General features: G+C 43.8%; 1 protein-coding gene across 4 annotated transcripts in view; it reads right to left on the bottom strand.

Annotated features, from left to right (window-relative positions):
- PITRM1 (pitrilysin metallopeptidase 1) overlaps window positions 1-9,147 on the bottom strand; it is a 31,651-nt gene extending 22,504 nt beyond the window's left edge. For 2 of the 4 annotated variants that reach the window (XR_013827221.1, XM_079914017.1), the window contains exons 1-8: window positions 8,954-9,147; window positions 6,682-6,787; window positions 4,582-4,688; window positions 4,278-4,429; window positions 3,614-3,728; window positions 3,439-3,535; window positions 2,623-2,783; window positions 240-366 (exon numbers count right to left, since the gene is read on the bottom strand). Coding sequence is in view for 3 of the 4 variants with exons in the window: in XM_079914017.1 (XP_079770143.1) it covers window positions 240-366; window positions 2,623-2,783; window positions 3,439-3,535; window positions 3,614-3,728; window positions 4,278-4,429; window positions 4,582-4,688; window positions 6,682-6,787; window positions 8,954-9,006 (918 nt within the window). In the remaining variant the exon portion in view is untranslated. Of the gene's footprint in view, window positions 1-239; window positions 367-2,622; window positions 2,784-3,438; window positions 3,536-3,613; window positions 3,729-4,277; window positions 4,430-4,581; window positions 4,689-6,681; window positions 6,788-8,953 lie in introns of those variants that run through there. The other 2 variants (XM_079914018.1, XM_079914019.1) reach the window with 2 other exon arrangements.
- Between the last annotated feature and the right edge of the window lie 12,227 nt (window positions 9,148-21,374).

The raw sequence follows: 21,374 nt of genomic DNA, 5'->3' as shown, positions 1-21,374 counted from the left end.
GAGTGTGTGTGAAGGGGTTCAACCAAGCACAGGTTACCTGATGTATAGAACGGTCCACAGGATACTTTTCACTAGATTAACTTTCCTCCCAAACAAATAACTGCTCTTCAGGCTTGAGAAGCTGTTACGTACACGGCACAGTCCACGGCATCTGAAAACCCTATTAACATATGCCCGTGCCTCCGTAGCATGTATCTCACAGGCCTGGTGACACTTATGACTCTGGACCCGGCACTTACAGGCTTATCCCAAGGCTTCTGGGCTGGCACTGTGGTATGTGGCTTGATTCTCTGAAATTTACTCAGTGCTTCTTCATGAATTTGTTTCAGATGCTGTTCTAGCGGAAAATTACCATAAGTGAAGAACCTGAAATTTTGAGAGAATACTTTAGTTTATTTTAGGTTAAAAGATTAGAAATCAACACAGACGGCTTTGTATGAACTGGAGGGTGTGCAGGACATGACAGCCGATAACACGCCAGTTTCCAGGCTGAAGTGAACTTCACACAGGAACACCTTTTTTCACTTAATTTAACCACAAACACTGAGGAGGCTTTTGCTCTTTTTACAAGATATGGTTCAAACAAAACACAAACTGTACAAAAGGTATTAATTAAATGTACTCTGGCAAAAATTGCTCTTCATTTTGAATCTACTATTAAAGGTGTTTCAAAAACCAAAGAAGTTGCACATTAAAATACTTAAGACCTTAGCTACAGTAACACAATAATCCACCTAAGACTACCAAACAAAATTTAATTCACAAACTTCAAATTTAGGCTACAAGTTTCAGGTCACACATGTTTTTAAGACAACATATTATTCATCGGGGATAAAGAAGACAATGACAGACTTCATCTTTGTAACAGAATGCTGTGTGAGCTACGCTTAAGGGCTAGGGAAGTAGCATCCTAAAGATCCCGTCACATCTCCCACTCGGAATATAGAATGTGATAATCCAGGGCAACAAGCACCCCTGGTGCCATCTAAACACAGTCTCTATATGCCCGTCTGCATTTAGCTCCAGAACTCCCCGAGAAAAGGCCAGCTATGGACTGGGGGCAGGATGAGCCTGGATTTGGGGCTGGGGCAGAAACCAGTGAAGTTACTGAAGACTAAAGACCTTCAGAAAGACAGGATGACTGTCAAGGAACTTCCTTAGGCCACAGTGGGGCAAATTTGAGCATTAAAAAAATTTATTTTAATTTCACTTGATCACACCTTAAATATACACATATATGAAAACGTTTCCATGAGGTTGTAATAATATTTAAAAAAATGAAATAATTCAAACAAGACTAAAAAAAGTCCTTTCTGTCGTCACTGGAGGAGTGCCAGCCCCCAAAACTGGACAGCCAAGGGAAACCTCACTCCCACTGCCCACCCACCGCCTTTCCCGGGAGAACAGTACTTCAGGGTAAATTCTTCTTTACAGAAACCCAGCCAATAAACATAGAAGAAATTACAGAATTCTTTAGAAAATTTGCAAATCCTATCACAGTAACTGCTCCAGGCAACAATTATCACTGAACATGAGAGCCGCTCCCAGGCCGTGAGGAGTGTGAATATTCTTGGGGTCAGCACGCCACCCCAGCAGACGGCCTGGGTCCGCAGGGGGAGCGGGCTTTCAGTGGAGCGAGGTCGCCATCACCATCCCACCAGCCCTGGCATCCCCGCTGGGTGCCGCAGGCATGCAGGCATCACCTACGAGGGTGCAGGCAGTCTCTGGACCCACGTCCAGCTCTCAGGAAACACAGAAGCACGTCCGCCAATACCAGAGAAGCGGCGAGACACCCCAGAAGGCGAGAAAGTCAAGAGGGGGCCTGGCCTAACGTCTTCAACTGGTCCATGAGAATGAGGAGGGGGCATTGTCCCACTAGAAAGGGTGTTTAGGAGACACGGCAGGGAAAGGCAGTTTGTGGGCCTCATCTGATCAAACATTTCAGGGACAACTGGAAAATCAATTTGGGCTGAGGTATAGGTGGTTTTAATCAGTTTTAATCAATTATTTTTTATTTTGTTAAACGTGAAAATGCTATTATCTTATGTAAAAGAACATCCTCGAACATATCTGCATGTATCTACGTATACCCATGTACACGTCCAAAGGATGAAGCTACGCGGTAAGTGTACAGAGTTCGTTGTTCTACTCTTTACACTCTCCTGGATGCTTTAGACTTTTCATAATTTAAATTTTAAAATTTTGCACTTAAAATAATCTTGCAAGTATGACTTTACGTGAACGCTTAATGTATTTGCAAACACGGCTATTAGCGTTTTATTATCAACAGTATCTTACACAAGCAATCTAATAGGAAGTAAATCTCTGAGGTTTACTGATGCAGCTGCCACTTTGGGGGCACCTCTCCAGGGCCCATGTCAGCCTGCAAGGAGGACCTGCCAGCCTCCCCTGTCACCCCCTCAGCACAAAGCTGAGCTGCAGAGGAGGCAGGCGGGCAGCCCAGGCCCTCACCTTGCTGGGCGTGTGAGAGTTACCGCCGCAGACCCGAAGGAGTGTCTAAACGCACCCATTATTAAGCAAACCTTTCCAAGCCGAACTGGAGAAAAGCATGACAGTGCAAGGAAAGCAAACTCCTGGCACCGAGCTTCACAAGGCAGTCACCTGGCGTTGCTGGGGTGGTAGTGTGTGGCGTGGAACTGTCTGAGCTGCTCCCACGTGAGGTCCGGGATGCACAAGGGGTCCCCTCCGGAGACCACTGAGTATGTGTGGTCGGGAAGCAGGTGGCTCTGAACGTGCTGCGAGAACATCCTCTCGTTATCTGTCTTCAAGTAAAAGTACACGTGTACGTGAAGACCAACGCAGGCACTGTTCGTGTAATTCAACAAATGAGCCACGTCCTGGGAGCACACCCACCAACATCCCGCAAGGACAACTGTTCTCGTGGTACATGAGGACGCCCACCGATGCATCTTTCAGCCATGAAGTGATGTTAATTAAGCTATGTATGGTTTTTTCAGGCGTGGTGCTACCGCACACTTTTAAGCCCTACAGTAAAGTGTACACATAACTTTTACACGCACCGGGAGCCAAAAAACCCCGCGACCCGCCTGAGACGTTCCCTTTATGCAGTGGTCTTTACCAATAACTTGATACGTAATTAGATCTGTAAACCCCACCATACACTCGGGCAAGAGAGAGTGGAAAAGACACGGTCTCGGGATCGTCAGAAACGCGGTCTTCACCTGGCTGACGCCCTGCAGGTCACAGGTCACAGTGGCTCCCACACCACAGCTGGGAACTGCTGTCCAGCTCACCGTCCTGCGGTCCCTGCTCACAGCACTGTGCCCGCTAATTCCAGTTCTCATAGTGAGAAAACTGTGACATGGCATGACGCCAACTAGCTACCGAGCCTATTTATACTTCAACACTTTATACAGTAAGATAATTTAGCCCAACATGAAAAAGGAAAACACTCACAAACGCTCCCTTCATTTCGTTAAAGACGACTCCTTTAAAGACCAACGGCGTCTGGGGGTCATTGGGATCCTCATGTTCTAGTCGCCATCCTTCCTGCCTAAAGAGTAACAAACAATTACATGGGGACGGTGACTCTATCACTAAGGTAAAGATCAATTAACCAATCACAACATACCAGAAATCCAGTTCCCGTAAGCAGGGAAAGAAGGCTGCGTCCAAATACACGGATAGGAGGTTCCGGAAGTCCTTGGGGTTTTGTGTAGAAAATGGGTACAGGGTGTAATCACTAGCTGGACACAATGAAGAGGGCGATTTTAAATACAGCAGTAGTTCCCGCAGGACTCCTCCACCTCAGCCCCGTCTCAGCCTCACAGCAGGCCTGACCTGGCAGGGGCACAGAGGCAGCAGCACCCACTCTGGGCGGCAGGTCTGGCGCCGGGGTCACCGCGGGCCCAGAGGACGGCCTGGCCCACGGAGCGCCCACTGTGTGTGCCCAGCCGCCCCCGTCGCCAGTCCGTCACTGCCCGGCTTCCTGCAGTCACCACCCAGACACCAGCACCATCACCGCTAACCTAAGCTCCAGAGGCCGAGCTTTATAACATTACTTCCCAAAGAAAATGGCTGTCACCTTTTCCAGACAAAACTCAGACACATTTTTCCTAAAACTCCAGGTTTTATAATCAACCACAATTTGGCTTTCCCAAATGATTAAGCTTCTAACGTCCTCCAGACAGGGAATGGGAAATCTACCCCAGTCTCCTGAGTGCCAACACCCCACCCCCTCCCGCCATCTCAGAAACTGCGGGAAGGCAGGGCTGTGTCCCGAGACCACGTCTCACCCGTGAAGGCGTTCATGAACGTAGACAGCGACCTGTTCAGCATCTTGAAGAAGGGGTCCCGGCAGGGGTACCTCTGAGAGCCACACAGGACCGTGTGCTCCAGGACGTGCGGGGCACCGCTGCTGTCCATGGGGGTGGTGCGGAACTGCACACTGCGGGGACAGGGTCCTCACCTGGTCAGCCACCGCCTGGCCATGGGGAGCGGAGGAGGGAAACTCCTCTACTCTCCCTGTTAAACTGCTGAAGGTGCAGTAGATGCTCCAAGCAGAGCATCCAGATCGTGACCTCAGGACGCAGCACACACCTGAACAGGTTATTTCTGTCCTCTCTGGCCAGGTGCAAGTGCTGTGCTCCCGTGCTGTCATGGCTGAGTTTCACGGCGGTCAGGGACAGCTCAGGAACAGATGTTACCTGAACCAACAAGGAAAACAGGAAGAACTCAACTTGGTTGGGAAGGCATCCAGGACGGTGACAGTGCATCCAGGTCTGCAGGACCAGCTCACCTGCCTGAGGCTAAGGCAGTACTGGCAGGAACCACCACGTCCAGAGCCCACAGACCAGGAAGACAGGACCCGGGGCTGAGTACAAGGCACACCTTCTCTCCTCAATGCTCACTGTTGGCTAGGGATTGCCTGACTGCGCCACAGGTAACGCTGGGAAGCAAGCATTCCCACCCCATCAGGGTGATAAGACAGTTTGCTAAGACCACAGAGCCTGGATTGAGACCCCTTCCGTCACACCAGGCTGCCCCGAAGGAGATCAGGCTTTCGCCTGGAATGTCTGTGGTGTCTCTTGCACACTTCATCTCCAGGGATGCTCAGAACAGCCCTGCCAGGAGGTAAACACGGGGATGGACCTGAGCCTGGGGCAGCTGAAGGATGCTCTTGGGACTAAACTTTGCTTCTACTGGTTTGAGTTCCTGGCAGTGAGCTGGGGCTATCACCAGTTACTTGTTCCTAGTGGGAGGGTACAGATCACTCCCCACAGAGGCAAACCCGTTCTCACCCCCGGTGGAGGTTGTGTGTGCGGGCGAGCTTCCGTAACTTCCACTGTCCTTGGTACTAAAGCAACTGTGTCAAGGTCCCTCTCCTTCAACCGCAGCACCGCGTCATCGTAACCACCACACAGCCGTGAGAGTGACTTGTCTTCGCTGACAACTTACTGGCAGGGTAGAGATTAGAACTCGGGTGTCCTGAGGCTGCTCTGGGGGGCCCTGCCACAAAAGCTATGTGCTTCAAGTGCTCTACTGATGCCCACGTAAGCTATACCTATGAAATCACTTGGCTCAAAATCATTTACACCTCAGAGTTCACAACTATACTTTGTAAGATGCGATCAATGAATTTAAAACCAGTCTGCCTCATAAACAACTTTCACAGTAACTGTTTCTAAAAAGCATGACAGCTTATCATAAACTAAGTTTCTGATAGCTTATCATAAGTAAGTTTCTACAACACTTGAAACATAAAGGAAAAGAATCAGCCTCTGAACAAGGCATTATTAACCACAACTGTATTAGAAATCCCAAGTCCCCTGAGAAGTCTTTAGGGGCCTCACAAAAGGCCCCTAAACGGGAGTCTTTAGGGGCTCTCTCCCACAGCCATGAACCCCTCTAAGTGGCTCAAAGCTCCTGGACCCTGCCTTGAACACTCCCTGCCCCTGCGCTGGGCCAGCTCCCACTTCCTGGAGACAGATGGCGGCTCTTCTTTCATGCTCTACAAACCTGTCCCCACCCAGCGCCCAGCAGCCCCCTCTCCTGCGTCTTCCTCTTGCTCTCTGCACCTCAGCAAGCTGTTCCTTGTCCTGAAGCTGCACACGTGTCCTTCTGACTGTGAGCTGCTTGCTTTTGTTTTCATTAGAGTGTCAAGCACAGTGTGACACCAGCAACCAGTCAATTATATGATGTGCATTGTTTTCAATTATAGCATTAAAGAAAAAAACAATGTGAAAATTTAAGCCAAACAAAGCAATAACAAAATAAAATCCATTTTTACATAAACTTAAGTACCTATAGGCCCACAATCTCTTTTCTATAATCCTGAAACCCAAATGGCTCAAAAACAGAAAGATTTTGCCCAAGTTTGGAGCAAGCTCAGCCGATGGTGAAACTTGACCTGAATAGATGTGGGGCCTTCAGTCTTCATTACCGGTCACGACTGATGCAGAAACAAAAATGAGTTCATTTACTTTCTGAGCTCTGAAAAGATGTGAGACGTCTAGGGATTCAGGGAAGGCATTAGGGATTTGTACTCATTTAAGAGTCAGAAAATCCCTTCATTTGCAAAACTACGCTCCTTTGAGCACCTGCTGTGAAACAGGAGGAAGCCAGTGCCTGGGGACAAAGATGAAAACCCCTGCGGTCTCTGCTCTGGGACCTGACACAGGAAGAGCACACAGGGCCTACCTGGCTGACAGTGAAGCCGTGGATCTTCTCTCCGACCCGGTACCGCAGCAGCGCCCTCTCACAGGCCATGGTGCTCGCCCACCTCCATGCTCCGAGGCTGGCGGTGCTATGTTTAAGGAAAATAATCAAAGTTACATGATTTGCAGGGAGATTGGCTAACATAATTCAGCAACATAATGAAAACGCTGTCATTGGATAAAGAATTCAAAGAAAAATGAAAACCTGCATCTTCTAAACACATTCCAGGAAATTTCCATTAAAGTTCTTTCAGTTTTATCTCAACTCATGCAACGTCAACTAATAAATAAATGCTGAAAACCTTTTATTTGTACATGTCCATAAATAACTATAATACAATTATGACACCCACTTCCCTTGTGTAAAAAACAACTCATGTCAAAATCACAGTATGCCAATAAACTGAGTCTACAATAAAGTCCCATTACGTACCTACCAAATGGGTGAAAACCAAGAAGTCTAGTTATTACCAGAGAGTCACACACAGCCACTGGGTGTGCACACTGAATGGAGACTGCGGAAGAGCACTGGCCTTATTCAGATTAGCAGTTCATTCCCCTGGATGTATGTGCCCTGGAGACCTGCGCTCATGCCCTGGCGCGCGCGCCCGTACGCGTGCACACAGACAGACAGACAGACAGACACACACACACACACACACACACACACACACACACCACATACACCATTCCCAAGAGCCCCAAACCCCAGAGGCCCAGATGTCCAGCAACAGAGAACACATAAATTGTGTACTATTTAGTTGATAAACTTAGTCCTAAGAATTAATGGACTACAACTACATGTATCAAAGATGTGGGCACATGATGCTAAACCAAAAAAAATTACAAAGGACAGACACAATATTAGTCTAAACAGGTACTGTTCAATCAGGTAACGCCGTAGCGTGGGAGTATTGATGGATGGTAAAAACACAAAGAAAAATAAGGAGGTTATTTCTGTAAACCAGAAGGGCAATTTCATTTAAGAGGGAGGAGAATTATGACGTATGACGGGTAAGGAGCAATCTTAAACTGGGTAATGGTGACAAAGCTTATTTTTAAATAATTTTTGTCTCACCTGCATTATACGTTTTATGGTGTTTTCTACATTAACGGTGTATCCCAAAAATATTTAAGATAAGCACACAATACACTGACTCATTCAATATCAGGCAATAGTACGGGGATGTTCTATAAACAACCAACATTTCCCTCCCCGATTTAGCCACTCTTAGAATTATGAGATAGAGGATTTTAACCCAAAACACCAATAAGGGCAGCCCAACAACAGACACCCCCCTGCTCCCTCCCCTGGGCTAACAGCAGCTAAACTCCACCACAAACTCAACAAGATTCTGTGAATTAGCGTGCCACTAAACAACTCATCTTTCTTTAAAACGTAAAATGTTGCAATATTTTACAAACTCAACAAGATTCTGTGAATTAGCATGAAACTAAACAATTCATCTTTGTTTAAAAAGTAAAATATTGTCCTATTTTACAAACTCAAAAGACATGATACTTATTCATGGTTTGTAGCTAAACACACTCTTTTTCCATAAACCTTCTCATTAAACACAATGCTCCTCCACTCCCGGAGGCGCCACTCTCATCAAGGCCGCAGGTAAGTAAGCGCAGGTGCGGAGCCTGAGGCCTCCCTGCCCACAACTACACACAGGGGAATGGAGCTAACGCCTAATGAGACCCGTAACTGCCGCCTACTTTCATTCTCGCGTTAAAATCCACACCAACGACAGTCTTCACCTCAAAAGCCCCGACAGCCTGCACGCAGGGCCACCGCTCTGGGAGGCCCGGAGGGAGAGGGGTCAGGCCGGGTCCTCCACGGCTGTACCCCAGTCTTTCCTGGCTGCAGCACCCCAACCCTGGTAACTGGACAGGAACTCCCTTCCTCTGGGGGAGGCCAGTGGAGGGGATGCTCTGCCATCCCGACGGGCTCTCGGAGCGAGAGGTCCCGGGCGAGGGGCCCCGGGGTGCACGAGCCACCAGACGAGGGGGCCGGGGGTGCAGGAGGCCGCAGCAGAGGAGCCCCGAGGCGGAGGGACCCCGGGAGCCCCAGAAAAAGGAGGTGAGGTGCGGCACCCCGGACCAGAGAGAGACCCCGAGGCCTCCAGCACCCGCCCGCCCGCCGGGCTCCCGGCGCCCTCGCCGCCCACCTTCCCTACCCGCTTCACTTTCCCTTCCGCTTCCTCACTCCCCATAAACTTCCCCCTCTCCTCCCCCCCGCCGCCTCTCACCGGCCGTTCGGCCTCCGCAGCAAAACCCGGGCTCTGCACCCGCTGCGCCACATGGCTTGTGACCGGCGCACCACCGGCCGTGACCCCACTTAACCCGACGCACGGCGCGGGGCGGGACGAGCCGGCCGCCACCGTATTGGTCAGTGCGCAAGGCGACGGCTCCTTCAATAGGCTGGCGAGGAAGGGGGCGGGCCCCGCTCTGGCGGGGCGGGACTCGAGGGCGGGGAGGGCGAGGCGACGGAGAGGCGGGGCTGAGAGCCACGGGCAGGCGTAGGGAGGGGCGGGCGTGTGCAGGGGAGGGGCGGACTTACTCTGAGCCAGGTGAATTGCGTGGTCCTCTGGCCACAGGTGGGCGCTGGTCTCCGGAATGGAGGTTGTGCGTACTCAGGCGTCCGTTAGCAGGTCTCGGGCAGTGAAGTGAGAAGGGCGTCCAGCTTCAGGCTCCTTTCGGGTGTCCTATCCCCGGGCTGTGTAGCTTCGTGGATAAGGTTCGAGGACTGCATCACCTGCTTTCCACGGCCACGATTCCACGATGTCATGCTCTTACTTACGAACGGTCCCAACCAGAATACCCACAGCAAACCGCAGGGCAGCTCCTCACCGGCATTTCGTGCCTGGGGGGAGTACACACGTGGCCTACTCGAACCTAAGGGAGTGGCTCCAGGAGGGCAGAGCATGAGTGGGTGGGCCGGCAGGCGGCTGTGGGCTGTCAAGGGCATTTGGGATTAAACACACCTGGGCACGGTATGGCAGGGACTTGGAAGAATGCAGGACCCGAGTCCGACCTCAGAGCTTTTGTTTCCTCCATTCTCTGGACTTCCGCATCCCACCCACCCCCTCCCCCATCCCGGGACTTCAAAGGGACTCATATCTCCCTGACCTTTCCTCCAGGTTCTAAAGAAAGAACGCTAAGTAGACAGGTGCAATTGATTTGAACACGAAACGCTTTGACAGCAACGTAAAGGGTAATAAGGCAAGGAAAAGTCACCAAAGCCTACAAAAACCTCTCCACGATGCAGAAGAGTCTGCAGTTAACCACTTATTCAGAGGAGAATCCAGCTGAACCAGGACAAACAAGGGTAATGATGAGAAGGTACGGACACAAACATACTCCGTGCAAATACCTTTCCTCTGATGAGAATTTGGGTGATAAATGTTAGACCCACAACATCTCTGTGATCTTGGGGGAGACAGTTGGGTGTTATTAACCCTGCTGTGATTGTGCAGGAAACTGAGGCACTGGAAGGTTCTAGAATTTTGATCTCTGAAGAATAAATGCTACATAAATCCAGTAATTGCCACTTAGTAGAATGTTTCCACTGGATAAACCTCACTGATGGCTGACCCACACATACACACTAAGAATTTATACATAATTATGTTTAGCAGCACCAACATAATATTAACATTCATATGTAATCTCAATTTACATTAACACAAATCTTTGCAAGGTAGAAAAGAAACATCAAAAATTGTCTATGCAATATCTTGCTACAAAAACAAATCCTATGTTATAATGAAACGTTGTGTTAGTAAGATTAGCAAGTGAGCATTCTCAGAATAGACTGTGCCTGGGACATAGAAAGGCAATCAAGCGAATATCGGAGTGTCATGTGTAGAATTGTGTCTCCCCAAAAAGATATGTTGAAGTCTGAACCCCCAGAACCTCAGAATGTGGCCTCATTCAGAAATAGGGTTTGTACTGAGGTAAACAAGTTAAAATGATAATCCAATATGACTGGTGTCCTTTTAAAAGGGGATAGTTAGGCACCTTGACACACACAGGAAAAGACCACGTGAAGATGAAGGCAAAGATTGAGGTGATGCTTCTACAAGCCAAGGTACCTAAGGATTACCAGCAACACCAGAAGCTGGGGGAGAGCTATGAACAGATTCTCCCTCACAGCCTCAAAATGAACCAATCTGCCAATACCTTGATCTCCAAATTCTGGACTCCGGAATGATGAGACAGTAAATTTCTGCTGTGCTAAGCCACCCAGTTTGTGGTACTTTGTTACAAATCCCTAGCAAATTAATACCAAGATGTCATGGTTCTTTTACCTCCAGAAGAAAAATATGAAGTAGTTTAACTGAATATGTTGTTTTCAGGATTTCATGTCATCGATAAAATGCATGCTTTTGCAAATCCCTTATTTCTGAATCCTTCATAAACAGCAATCAAGTGATGACTGCTGGAAATGCAAAGTAAGTGTCTCCAAAGTTGGCATGAAGGAAAGGTATAAAATGTTAACGGACTCAGTGCTGATAACATGAAATAAGGGGAAACAGCCTCAGACTAAAACCCAAACTGCAATCCTAGCACTCTTTTATTTTTTTTTCACTCAATAAATGTTTATTCTGTGTCACCTGTTTGCAACCACTGAATATTTCTACCGATAAGTTTGCATAAAGCATTTCATCTTTCTGTTGAGCTTGTAAAACCGGGATTGTCTGTAGAGAAAGAGGTCCCAATTTTCTCTCAGTTGACTTTCAACCCTAAGGTCCTATAGTTTTGTCATCTTAGGTCTTAATTTTGACGTTGGTCACACACTGACTTCAGTCTTATGTTTTGTCTGTTTAAAATGACCCATTCAGAAATTCACATAATTTCGCAGATTTTGATTTCATTTCTACTTCTAGGTACATTCCCTGATGTCCACCTCTGATGCACATCACCTCTTCCCCTGAAATTACTTTAACTTTGGGTGTTTTAAGTAATTGTTTTAGAAAACCTAAGATGTTGTTGAGATTCCTCTTGGCTAAAATCCTTAATAATAATACTTAAAAAAAAAAACTACAAATTTACATATAACTATGAGACAAAAAGGCCAGGATTAATGGTTAAGAAAAGGTACATTAAAATAACAATGAGATATTATCTATCAAATGTAACAGTTTGATAAAACTCAAGGCTAGTGAGGTCTGTGAAATTACAGGGATCAGGTATTTTTATGCTCTGGGAGCTATACTATATATATTTACCTTTTGGAAAGCACTTTGGCATCATTTATGCATATTTTAAATGCATGTACTCATTCACCAGAAATTTCACTTCATGAAAATTACCCTACAGCTATATTCTCACATGGGCACAATGATGTATAAATAATGTTCCCTGCAGCACTTTCTGACTACAACAAATATTGAACATACAAGTCTACCAAGAGGGGTTTTCTTAAATAAAATGTAACACATTTATATAATTAAATACTACACAGATAGTAGAAATAGTGATATGTATTATCTTTCATATATCTATATCTACATCTATATCTATCTATCCAGCACAAATTAGTAAAAAAAAAAAAAAAATCCGGATGCACGCTGAAGCTCTCACTTGAGTGGGGAAAATACACTTGCATTTGAGTGGAATGAGTCAAAAAGGAGATCTTAATTGTGAACCTAATATAACACTTTAGCAAAAGGCATTTAACAAAGACCTAAATAAAGGGCAAGGGGTTCTGTTTCCATGGACAGGAAGCTCAGTATGATAAGGATGTCATTCCCCTCCAAAAATGCAATGCAATTCTGATAAAAATCCCAACAGATTAGGAGCACAAGGTGATCCTAAGACAGAGATGAAGGAGAAAAGACTAAAGAACAGGCAAAGCAATTTTGAAGCACAGTGTGGGAAACTTATTTTAGCAGGAATTTTAAAAAGTCTTATCAAGGACTTTTAGACTTATTAAGTCTACAAAGCTATAGCAAATAAGATAGTGTGTATTAACACAGATGGAGAGAGAGGCAAAGAGGCTGAAAGAATCTAGAAAAAGCCAGGAATAGACACCTAGGGCACTGGAGAACAGATTCAATAAATCTTGTAAATTACATGGGAAAAAAGTGGAATTGCTACTTCAAATCACTTTGTACATACCTCAAGGCCACAATGATATTATACTTCTTCTAAGGGCTTAAAAGTTTTACTTTTCTCACTTATGCTTTTAATACATGTAGTTTGAATTTTGTTTCTGCTCCCTGTAATAGAAAAATCCTGAAGATTAAAATGCCCGCAGAATGAGTCATTAGGTTGGCCCCCTGACTCATGGTACAATTTTAAGTTGGAGTCGAGGCAGAGGAAGGACCTTCCCTCCCACCCCATCGTCCTCAGCATGCAAGCACTGATGCCTGAAATACCGCAGTGGGAGAAAATTATGTTCCAAATTCAGCAAAATGCTTGAAATGCAATACCCATTTTCTTAAAATCACACTGAGAGTGAATGACTCTTCTTGACCATGTGTAAGGAACATGACTGACAGGGGATACAGAAAGAATGTCAAAGGATATGGGCAAAGGGTTCATCGCCAGGTGGAAATGAGAAAATGAAGAGGGAAAAAAATATAACCTAGAAACTTCCAAAGACAACATTTATTCTCTTCAAATGTTTCTTTTCTAAGGGTAGCCATTACTCAAATTTTAATCATTTTATATGTTTCAGATGTTTTAACAGCAACTCAAAAGCTACTGTTTCCTTGTGAACGATTTGGTAACTTGTAAAACTAAACCACGGTTTACTCAGTTGGTTACAACACAGAACCATCCAGTTCAAGGCTCCATGTCTGACCTTTTTTCTGCTCCATGGTCATGAATTACTTGCTTTATGTGATAAATCATTTTACAATACTTGTAACACTCTATAATAATTTTGTAATCGCTTTCCAAGGTAGGAGTGCAAGTGTTCATAATCACTCTCTTGTTGGATAAAATTTTTTTGAGCTCCTAGGACAGGCTGCATACTTTTCTGCTGCTAAATTTTGGGTAAATTTTTACAAATTACCTCTTCAGGCAGAGATTAAAGACACGACCCCTACTTTTATGGGATCTTTGGTCTAGCTGGGCTAAAATCAGGGTGTCCGCAGGGGCGTGTTTCTTCTGGAGGCTTTGGGGAGAATCCTTTTTCTTGCCTGTTCCAGCTTCTAGAGGATGCCCACATTCCTTGACTCATGGCACCTTCTTTTCAACTTCAAAGGCAGAAATGGCTGGTCCAAGTCTTTCTTCCGATGCCATTTCTCTGGATCTGATGCTTCTGCCTCCCTTTTCCCTATCTAAAGACCCTTGTAATTACACTGGGCCCACCCAGACAATCCAAAATAATCTCCTTATTTTAAGGTCATCTGATTGACAACCTTAATTCCCCTTTGCCACAAATCACAACAGACTCACAGGTTCCAGGGATTGGGAAGTGGCATGTTTTGGGGCCATTATGCTACCTACTACAGTGTTAAAATAAATCACCTCCTATATTATGAAATGCCAGAAGTCTTTAAAAAAATATTTAGTTGTAAAAATTAATGTCTTACTAATCTGTTGTTGATATGTGAGAACAAAATTGTCGGGTTTCTATTCCTAAAAACAGGCAGTCTGTTGATATCCATTCACTCTTTTTTGTTTTTCCCCGGAGCTTCTTTCCTGACTTTATTTACTGGTCAAAATCATTATTTCATGAAACAAATGTGAAGTTTATTCCAAAATTGTTGTTTTTCTCAGCAAAACATTCTACAATATTCTACCTTACTTGTATGAAGGGGGAACTTTAACACACCAGAAATAGAAAAAAATATATTGTAATTGAATTTTCACACATCACTTTTTGGAGCTTTGACACAAATATCTGTCAGAGAAAGAATAGATGAGTACTATTGCAGGTAGGAGGATGGAAAAGAATACACATGATAGCATTTGTACAACATTTTAATGTATTATTGTTTGTGGCAGTGAAATAAATATTCATTAGTGAGATGGCTTTTTACTGGAAACAAGCCAGAGGCAACAGCATACTTATACAATAAAAAGCTCAATGGGGGAAAAGCTGTTTTTAATTAATTCTCAATTGGTCCTGTTTTAAACTCAGAGACCATATCATCATTCAAATAGATTGATTTCAACAGATCTCTTAACGTACTAATCATTAAAATTACTTTTGTATCAATAATATTGATAATGTTATCTATATTATCAATTGGGGAACTGATAATTATCAAATATTAAATAATATCAAATTTGGGGAACACTGATAATATTCCCAGAGTGGGAAGAGCAGAACTGGTCTTATTTCTAATGTGAGGGTCTTGAGGGCACCTGAGTTTGAAAATACAAAGTTGGGAAGGACTACATTCCAATGTGAAATCCACGTCCAAGGAGAGAGAGAACTAAGGTTCAGTGACTGGAGCAGAAAGAAGTTGGTCAGAGGCAAAGCACAGGCTGCTGAGGGATTTCGGCACGTCCTTCTCCACTGTGCTGCTTCCCCGCAAGTGTATGGTGTGCAGGGGGGGAATCTGGTCCTAAGAGATAAGCTGGAAGCCGATTCTGTCTGCTGTGACTCATGGGCCCATTGCTACCCTTGTGTTCTTGTCCAATGTATTTCTAGGGAAACTAAAAGTTGGACTATCTATTTGTGATCATTTAGTAGTGCTTTGAAAGTGGAAAATGACCCAAGTCACCACGGATTAAACAGACAGGAATTTATATTCTAACTGATTTTAGCTTCTGCTGGACCCATCTTTTGTCTATGGTTATGAGATGCTGTTAGAAGCTGAATTGTGTCCCCCCCACCCATGCATATTGTAAAGACCTGACGCCCCGGGACCTCAGTATGTAACTGTGCTTAGAGATGGGGTCTTTAATGAGGTGATTAACATAAAATTGTTTAGGGTGAGTGGGACCTAATCCAAGTTGACTGGTACCCTTAAAAGATGAAAACACAGACACACACAGAGGGACGACCATGTGAGGACACAGGGAGAAAGCGTCTACAGGCCAAGAAGAGAGGCCTCCAGAGAATCCAGCCCTGCCGACACCTTGATCTCGAACTTCCAGCCTCCAGGACTGAGACACAATGAATGACTGTTGTTTAAGACCCCAGGGTGTTGTATTTGTCCCCCTGCGACCCTAGAAAACCAGCATAGATGGCTACTGCTCAAGAGGGGAAAGACAGATTGATCTCAGGGACCCAGAATACTGTGTCCAGAAACAGACCCAGAACATATGAAATTTCATATACGATAAAGGAAGCATTTTAAATCATTGAGGAAAAGATTGTTTAAGAAACGAAGTTGAGATAAATCAGTTCAATACTGACCCATTCTTTACACCAAAAGAGATTCCAGATAGATCAATGTGTTTAATATAAAATGGGCTCATAAAAACATAAAAGATGAGTAAATGTAAAACATAATTTATGAATTATTTATAAGTATGGTATAAAAATCTAGAATCCGTAAAGAAAAAAACTGGTATCTTTGTCAGTAAAAATTCTCAAATATGTGTGCAACAAAAGTATCATTACAAACAAAAGACCAACAAACCATAAAAAAAATTTACAAATCTCATGACAGAAAAAGGCCTTAGTATACAAATAATTCTTACAAATCTCTTAGAAAAATGCCAATCAAAAAATTAGGAGAGTTGGTTCAAAAACAGAATTACAAATGACCAACAAAAAAGAAAGACCCTCAGCCTCAGAACTAAGAAAATTAAAATGTGAAACCATTTTTAACCAATCCAGTTGGCAAAGATTTAAGGTTTGAAAACGGTTGCTGTCTCGAGTAACTACTCCCACATAATTTGGTGGGAATATCAATTGCTAGGAATATTTTAGAGCAGTACTTGGCATGTTACTCAAATGGTAAAATAATACACATTCCTGAGAGTGGCAGTTTTACCTCTCACAGCTTACCACGTGCATATATTCACAAAAGATTGCAGAAAAATATACGTGCAGGGAAGCTGTAAATGCAGATACGCCTAAATGTCCTCCAACAGGTTATTTTATGTTCCTCTAATGGAACCTCCATCAAGCTCCTGCTGGGGGGGAGGGGGGGCGTGTCGTCTCCCTGACATGGGATAGACACTCTCCTACAGATTCTCAGGAGACAAAACCCGTTCAATATCTTCCTACAATAACAATGGGACAGGGCTCCCTGTGCCCACACGACAAGATGGCCAATCCACTGTGTTATGTAAACATTGCAACTTGTGAAAAGTATCTTTACTTTTTTAAATTAACTTTTTTTTTTGTTTTTTGCGGTACGCGGGCCTCTCACTGTTGTGGCCTCTCCTGTTGCGGAGGACAGGCTCCGGACGCGCAGGCTCAGCGGCCGTGGCTCATGGGCCCAGCCGCTCAGCGGCATGTGGGATCTTCCCAGATTGGGGCACAAACCCGTGTCCCCTGCATCGACAGGCGGACTCTCAACCTCTGTGCCACCAGGGAAGCCCTAAATTAACTTTTAATTGTGACACAATATACATAACCTAAAACTGACCATTTTAACCACTTTTAAGTGTACATTATGTGGCATTAAGTACACGCACACTGTGTGTAACCATCACCACCATCCATCTCCAGGACTTTTTCATCTTCCCCCAACTGAAACTCTGTCCCCATTAAATAGCGACTCCTGATTCTCCCTCCCCCAGCCTCTGGTACCCACCATCTGCTTCTGTCTCTATGATCTTGATGACTCTGAGTACCTGATACGAATGAAATCATACAATACTCATCCCTCTGCATCTGGCTTATTGTAATTAGCATTACAATACTCATCCCTCTGCATCTGGCTTATTGTAATTAGCATTATGTCCTCAGGGTTCATCCATGTTGTAGAATGTCATGATTTCCTTCCTTTTTAAGGCTAATAATTGTCTGTATTTACTTTATTTTGTTTATCCACTACCCTGTCCATGGATACTTGGGTTGCTTCCACCTTTGGTTATTGTGAATAACACTGCTGTGAACATGGGTATGCAAATATCTGTTTGAGTCTCTGCTCTCAATTCTTTGGGGTACGTGCCCAGAAGTAGAATTGCTGGATTGTATGGTAATTCTATTTTTACTTTTCTGAGAAACCATCAGTATGATCCTTTATAAAAATAAAAATGGTTAAAATAAAAATATAGGAACAGACGCAGACCTCACAGCAATCAAAAACGTCTGGAAGGGCTTACCTGGTGGCGTGGTGGTTGAGAGTCTGCCTGCCGATGCAGGGGACGCGGGTTCGTGCCCCAGTCCGGGAAGATCCCACTTGCCGCGGAGTGGCTGGGCCCGTGAGCCATGGCCGCTGAGCCTGCGCGTCCGGAGCCTGTGCTCCGCAATGGGAGAGGCCACAACAGTGAGAGGCACGCGTACCGCTAAAAAAAAAAAAAAAAAAAAAGTAAAAAAAGTAAAAAAAACATCTGGAAACATACAAATCCATGAATAATGGTTATCTAAAAGGAGTAGACGTGAAATGTGGGGATCAGAGAACATTTTCCTTTCACTTTACACCTTTCTGAACTGGTTATTTTTTTCAGAACTGTATATTACTTCAGTAATAACAAGGAATAAGAATGTGTACAATTGCCATCGATATGCTTTCCAACAGATTAATAGAAAACATCAAACAGAAAAGCCTCAGGCTTCTACCCAGTTCCTTTCCTGGATGAATTTAAGGTGTGCTGCTCACAGTTTCTGATTTTCTGCATTAATTTTCCCGGGAAAGAACGATATTCATTCATTTGTCTGGGGGCTCCTTGAAGGCAGGGGTGGTGCATAATTTATATTCATGTCACCCGTGCCTAATGCCATTTCTAGAATGTGGACAGTGCTTAGTGTTTTCTGTTATTAGTGGCTGTTTTGGCCAATCCCTGAGAACACCACCTGGGCTGTGAGTAATTCCTACCTCTACAGCCTCTGCTTTGCAGAGGAGATCACCTCTTCTCTGTCGCTCACTTTCTCTCTCCTGTTTCCCTTCAGACAGAAAAGAGGCATCTTTGTGCCTCAATTCTATCACGCGGCCTTTACTCCCATAAGAGTTCTTCATCTGACTTCAACCTACATAAAATATAATTTCCATCAAATTGCTGAGGATTATCCTTAAGTTGAGAGGAAGCTGTTGTATTGAATACAGTTTCGTAGTTAGAAACGTCTGGATTTAGATGTCTGTCCCACCACTTAGAGCCATTTGACCTTCAGCACATGACCTAAATTCTTTAAATTTCAATTTTCTGTAATAGACAATATCACCTACCTCATAGAAAATATAAAATACTTAGCATAGCGTCTTTTTCATAGTAGGAACTGAATAAATGGTACTGTAAAAGCTTTAAAATTGACATTACCAATTACTACCATTATAATGATAATTGTCATTCTAATCATCTAACTTACTCTAAACAGATTTCTTAAAGGGTCTACTCCTTAGTAAAGAAATGTCACTTTAAAATACATAAAAACAGAACACAAGAGTTTATAATCTGTTGTTTCTTTACAAATGATAAACAGATTTCTTAGCTTGGAAATATTTAACTTGGAAATTGATATTTTAGAGATTGTTTCAATTAACTCAGAGGAATAGATTACCCTGGACTTGTCAGGATGTATGATTAGCCCTTTAACTCACATCACATAAAACTACTCTCCTTTGTGAAATGAAACGGGGGCTGATCATAATGGAACTCATCTCATGGGATTTAGCTAAAATTTAAGGAGATAACGTATCTGAAGCGCTCATCAAAGTGTCCCACAAATAGTTCTCATAATAATTTTATTTATCACTCTGATAAAAAGAGTAAAGCTGTTCACTGTTCATTGTTTTCACCCTTTCTTCCAGCACTTCCGTTTCTGAGGACATTGTCCACTTAATAAGTACCTTTACCAAAGCTTCTGAATTATTCTCTCACACTACAGTTATGCTGTTAATTGTGTGATACTACAGAAGGGCATATTTAGAAAACTATCCAGAATCAGTACATTTTTTCCCACTAGGAGTAAATATGTAATTTTCCCTACTAATGCCATCACATGGACCATCAAGCTCATTGTTGTGTGTTTATTATTCATTTGCATCAGATAATCTAACCATTGAATTAAAGTATCTCATTTAGATTTTTCTTTTTCAACATAAATTATATATAAATGATTTAAACAGATTCTGGCATTTAGAAGACATTTTGAATATTCAAATTCTTAGAATATTATAAGGGGAACATTAAACCTAATATTCAGAGAACACAATATATGTTAAGGGTGAACCAGGTGAGCCTGCTGTCTTAGTTGTCATTATAAATGATTCGGATCAACTACTTGGTGAGCTGATTAATTGCCTTACAATCTTCTAAGTGAATTCCAACAGAGTTCATGCATTGCTTTGCAAAGACTTAGCCTCCAAATCAATATGCAGTGGTTATAGATAAATTTACTCAATTGGAAAACCAGGTTAGGATTCAATGGCTTGTTCATGATCAATCATTATGTGAAATAAAACTGGAATTCAAAATTTTAATTTATTCTTATTCAGTAGGCCTGGTCTCTAACGATATGAAATATAATTATGTAACTTTCATGAAATTGACATGACAGAGTTAAAGCGTGAACCTCCCCCATGCTCTGCCAAGTTCAAATCACTGCAAAGAGGTGTCGCGTTCTGGGCTACTCACGGTGCTCCGTGAGCAGCTGCTTCTGGTCTGAAATGAGGTAAATTCAAAACCTGAGAGTTTAGAAGTTAACATTCTGAAATTAAGAGATTAGAAACTGAAGAAATTAAGTGTCGAAATTGAGTTTCGTAAGTTTAGAAGCTTTTATGACATTCTAACTCAGAAACGTTTCTTTAAATCTAATATTAAAAATTCAAGATTCCTCTTCCGTATTTATTTTGCCCTTTTAAAATAATTCCTTTTTTTAATTTTAGAAAAGTATCAGCCCATCAGGATTGGACACTTGAAAAAAACAAAACTTGTCCTTCATCACAGGTAGTTGGGGAAGTAGTGATTTGGAGGACTGATTTCAGTGCAGTCAGAGACACATCTTCCAGGGTCCCTCAGCCACCTGGAAATGACTCTCATCCATGGAAAAGATAAAATAGTTTCCTCGCCAACAGAGCTGTCTTCCCAAAGCCTTCAATTTGGTTTTCAGCGACGGTGTGAACAGAGGCAGCCACTAGGTGGTGACTTTTCCTTAAATTTCACCGTTTCTGTGGCAAGGATCTTGCTTTTGCATAAATACTCTTTTACCCGGTTTATTTATTTTCACTGAAATTGCTTTCATGGCAGTTATTCACACTTAGAACCACTTCAGCCTGCTTGGCTGGCACTGTTAAAAGGACAAGCCATGGTCGCTGTAAATAAATGAAAAGTAACAGGGAGTTTAGAACCACAAGGAATTCCTATTGTGCTTTATGTGCTTTTACAATAAACAAATGATAAGCAGTGCCTCACGATGGAGGAGTGAGTCTTGCGCTACTGGCTTCCAGGGCATCCGTGAACTCCCCCAACGGCCTCCAGCCCTGCTCTGCACGGACTCATCCAGCTCCTCACTGAGGCCTGCCAGAGCGTTCTGTGCCGCCAGCTACAGAAACTGGTTAAGGAATAGGCCAAAGATTCAAGCAATTAACTCATTTCTTAGAACTTTTTTGGACTCTACGGAAGGATATTTTCACTCTTCACTTGGGG

This window comes from Stenella coeruleoalba, assembly GCF_951394435.1.
Source record: "Stenella coeruleoalba genome assembly, chromosome: 2".
NCBI lineage: Eukaryota > Metazoa > Chordata > Mammalia > Artiodactyla > Delphinidae > Stenella > Stenella coeruleoalba.
Note: the sequence above shows the minus strand (reverse complement) of the source record. Positions and strands in the feature narration are given on the sequence as shown.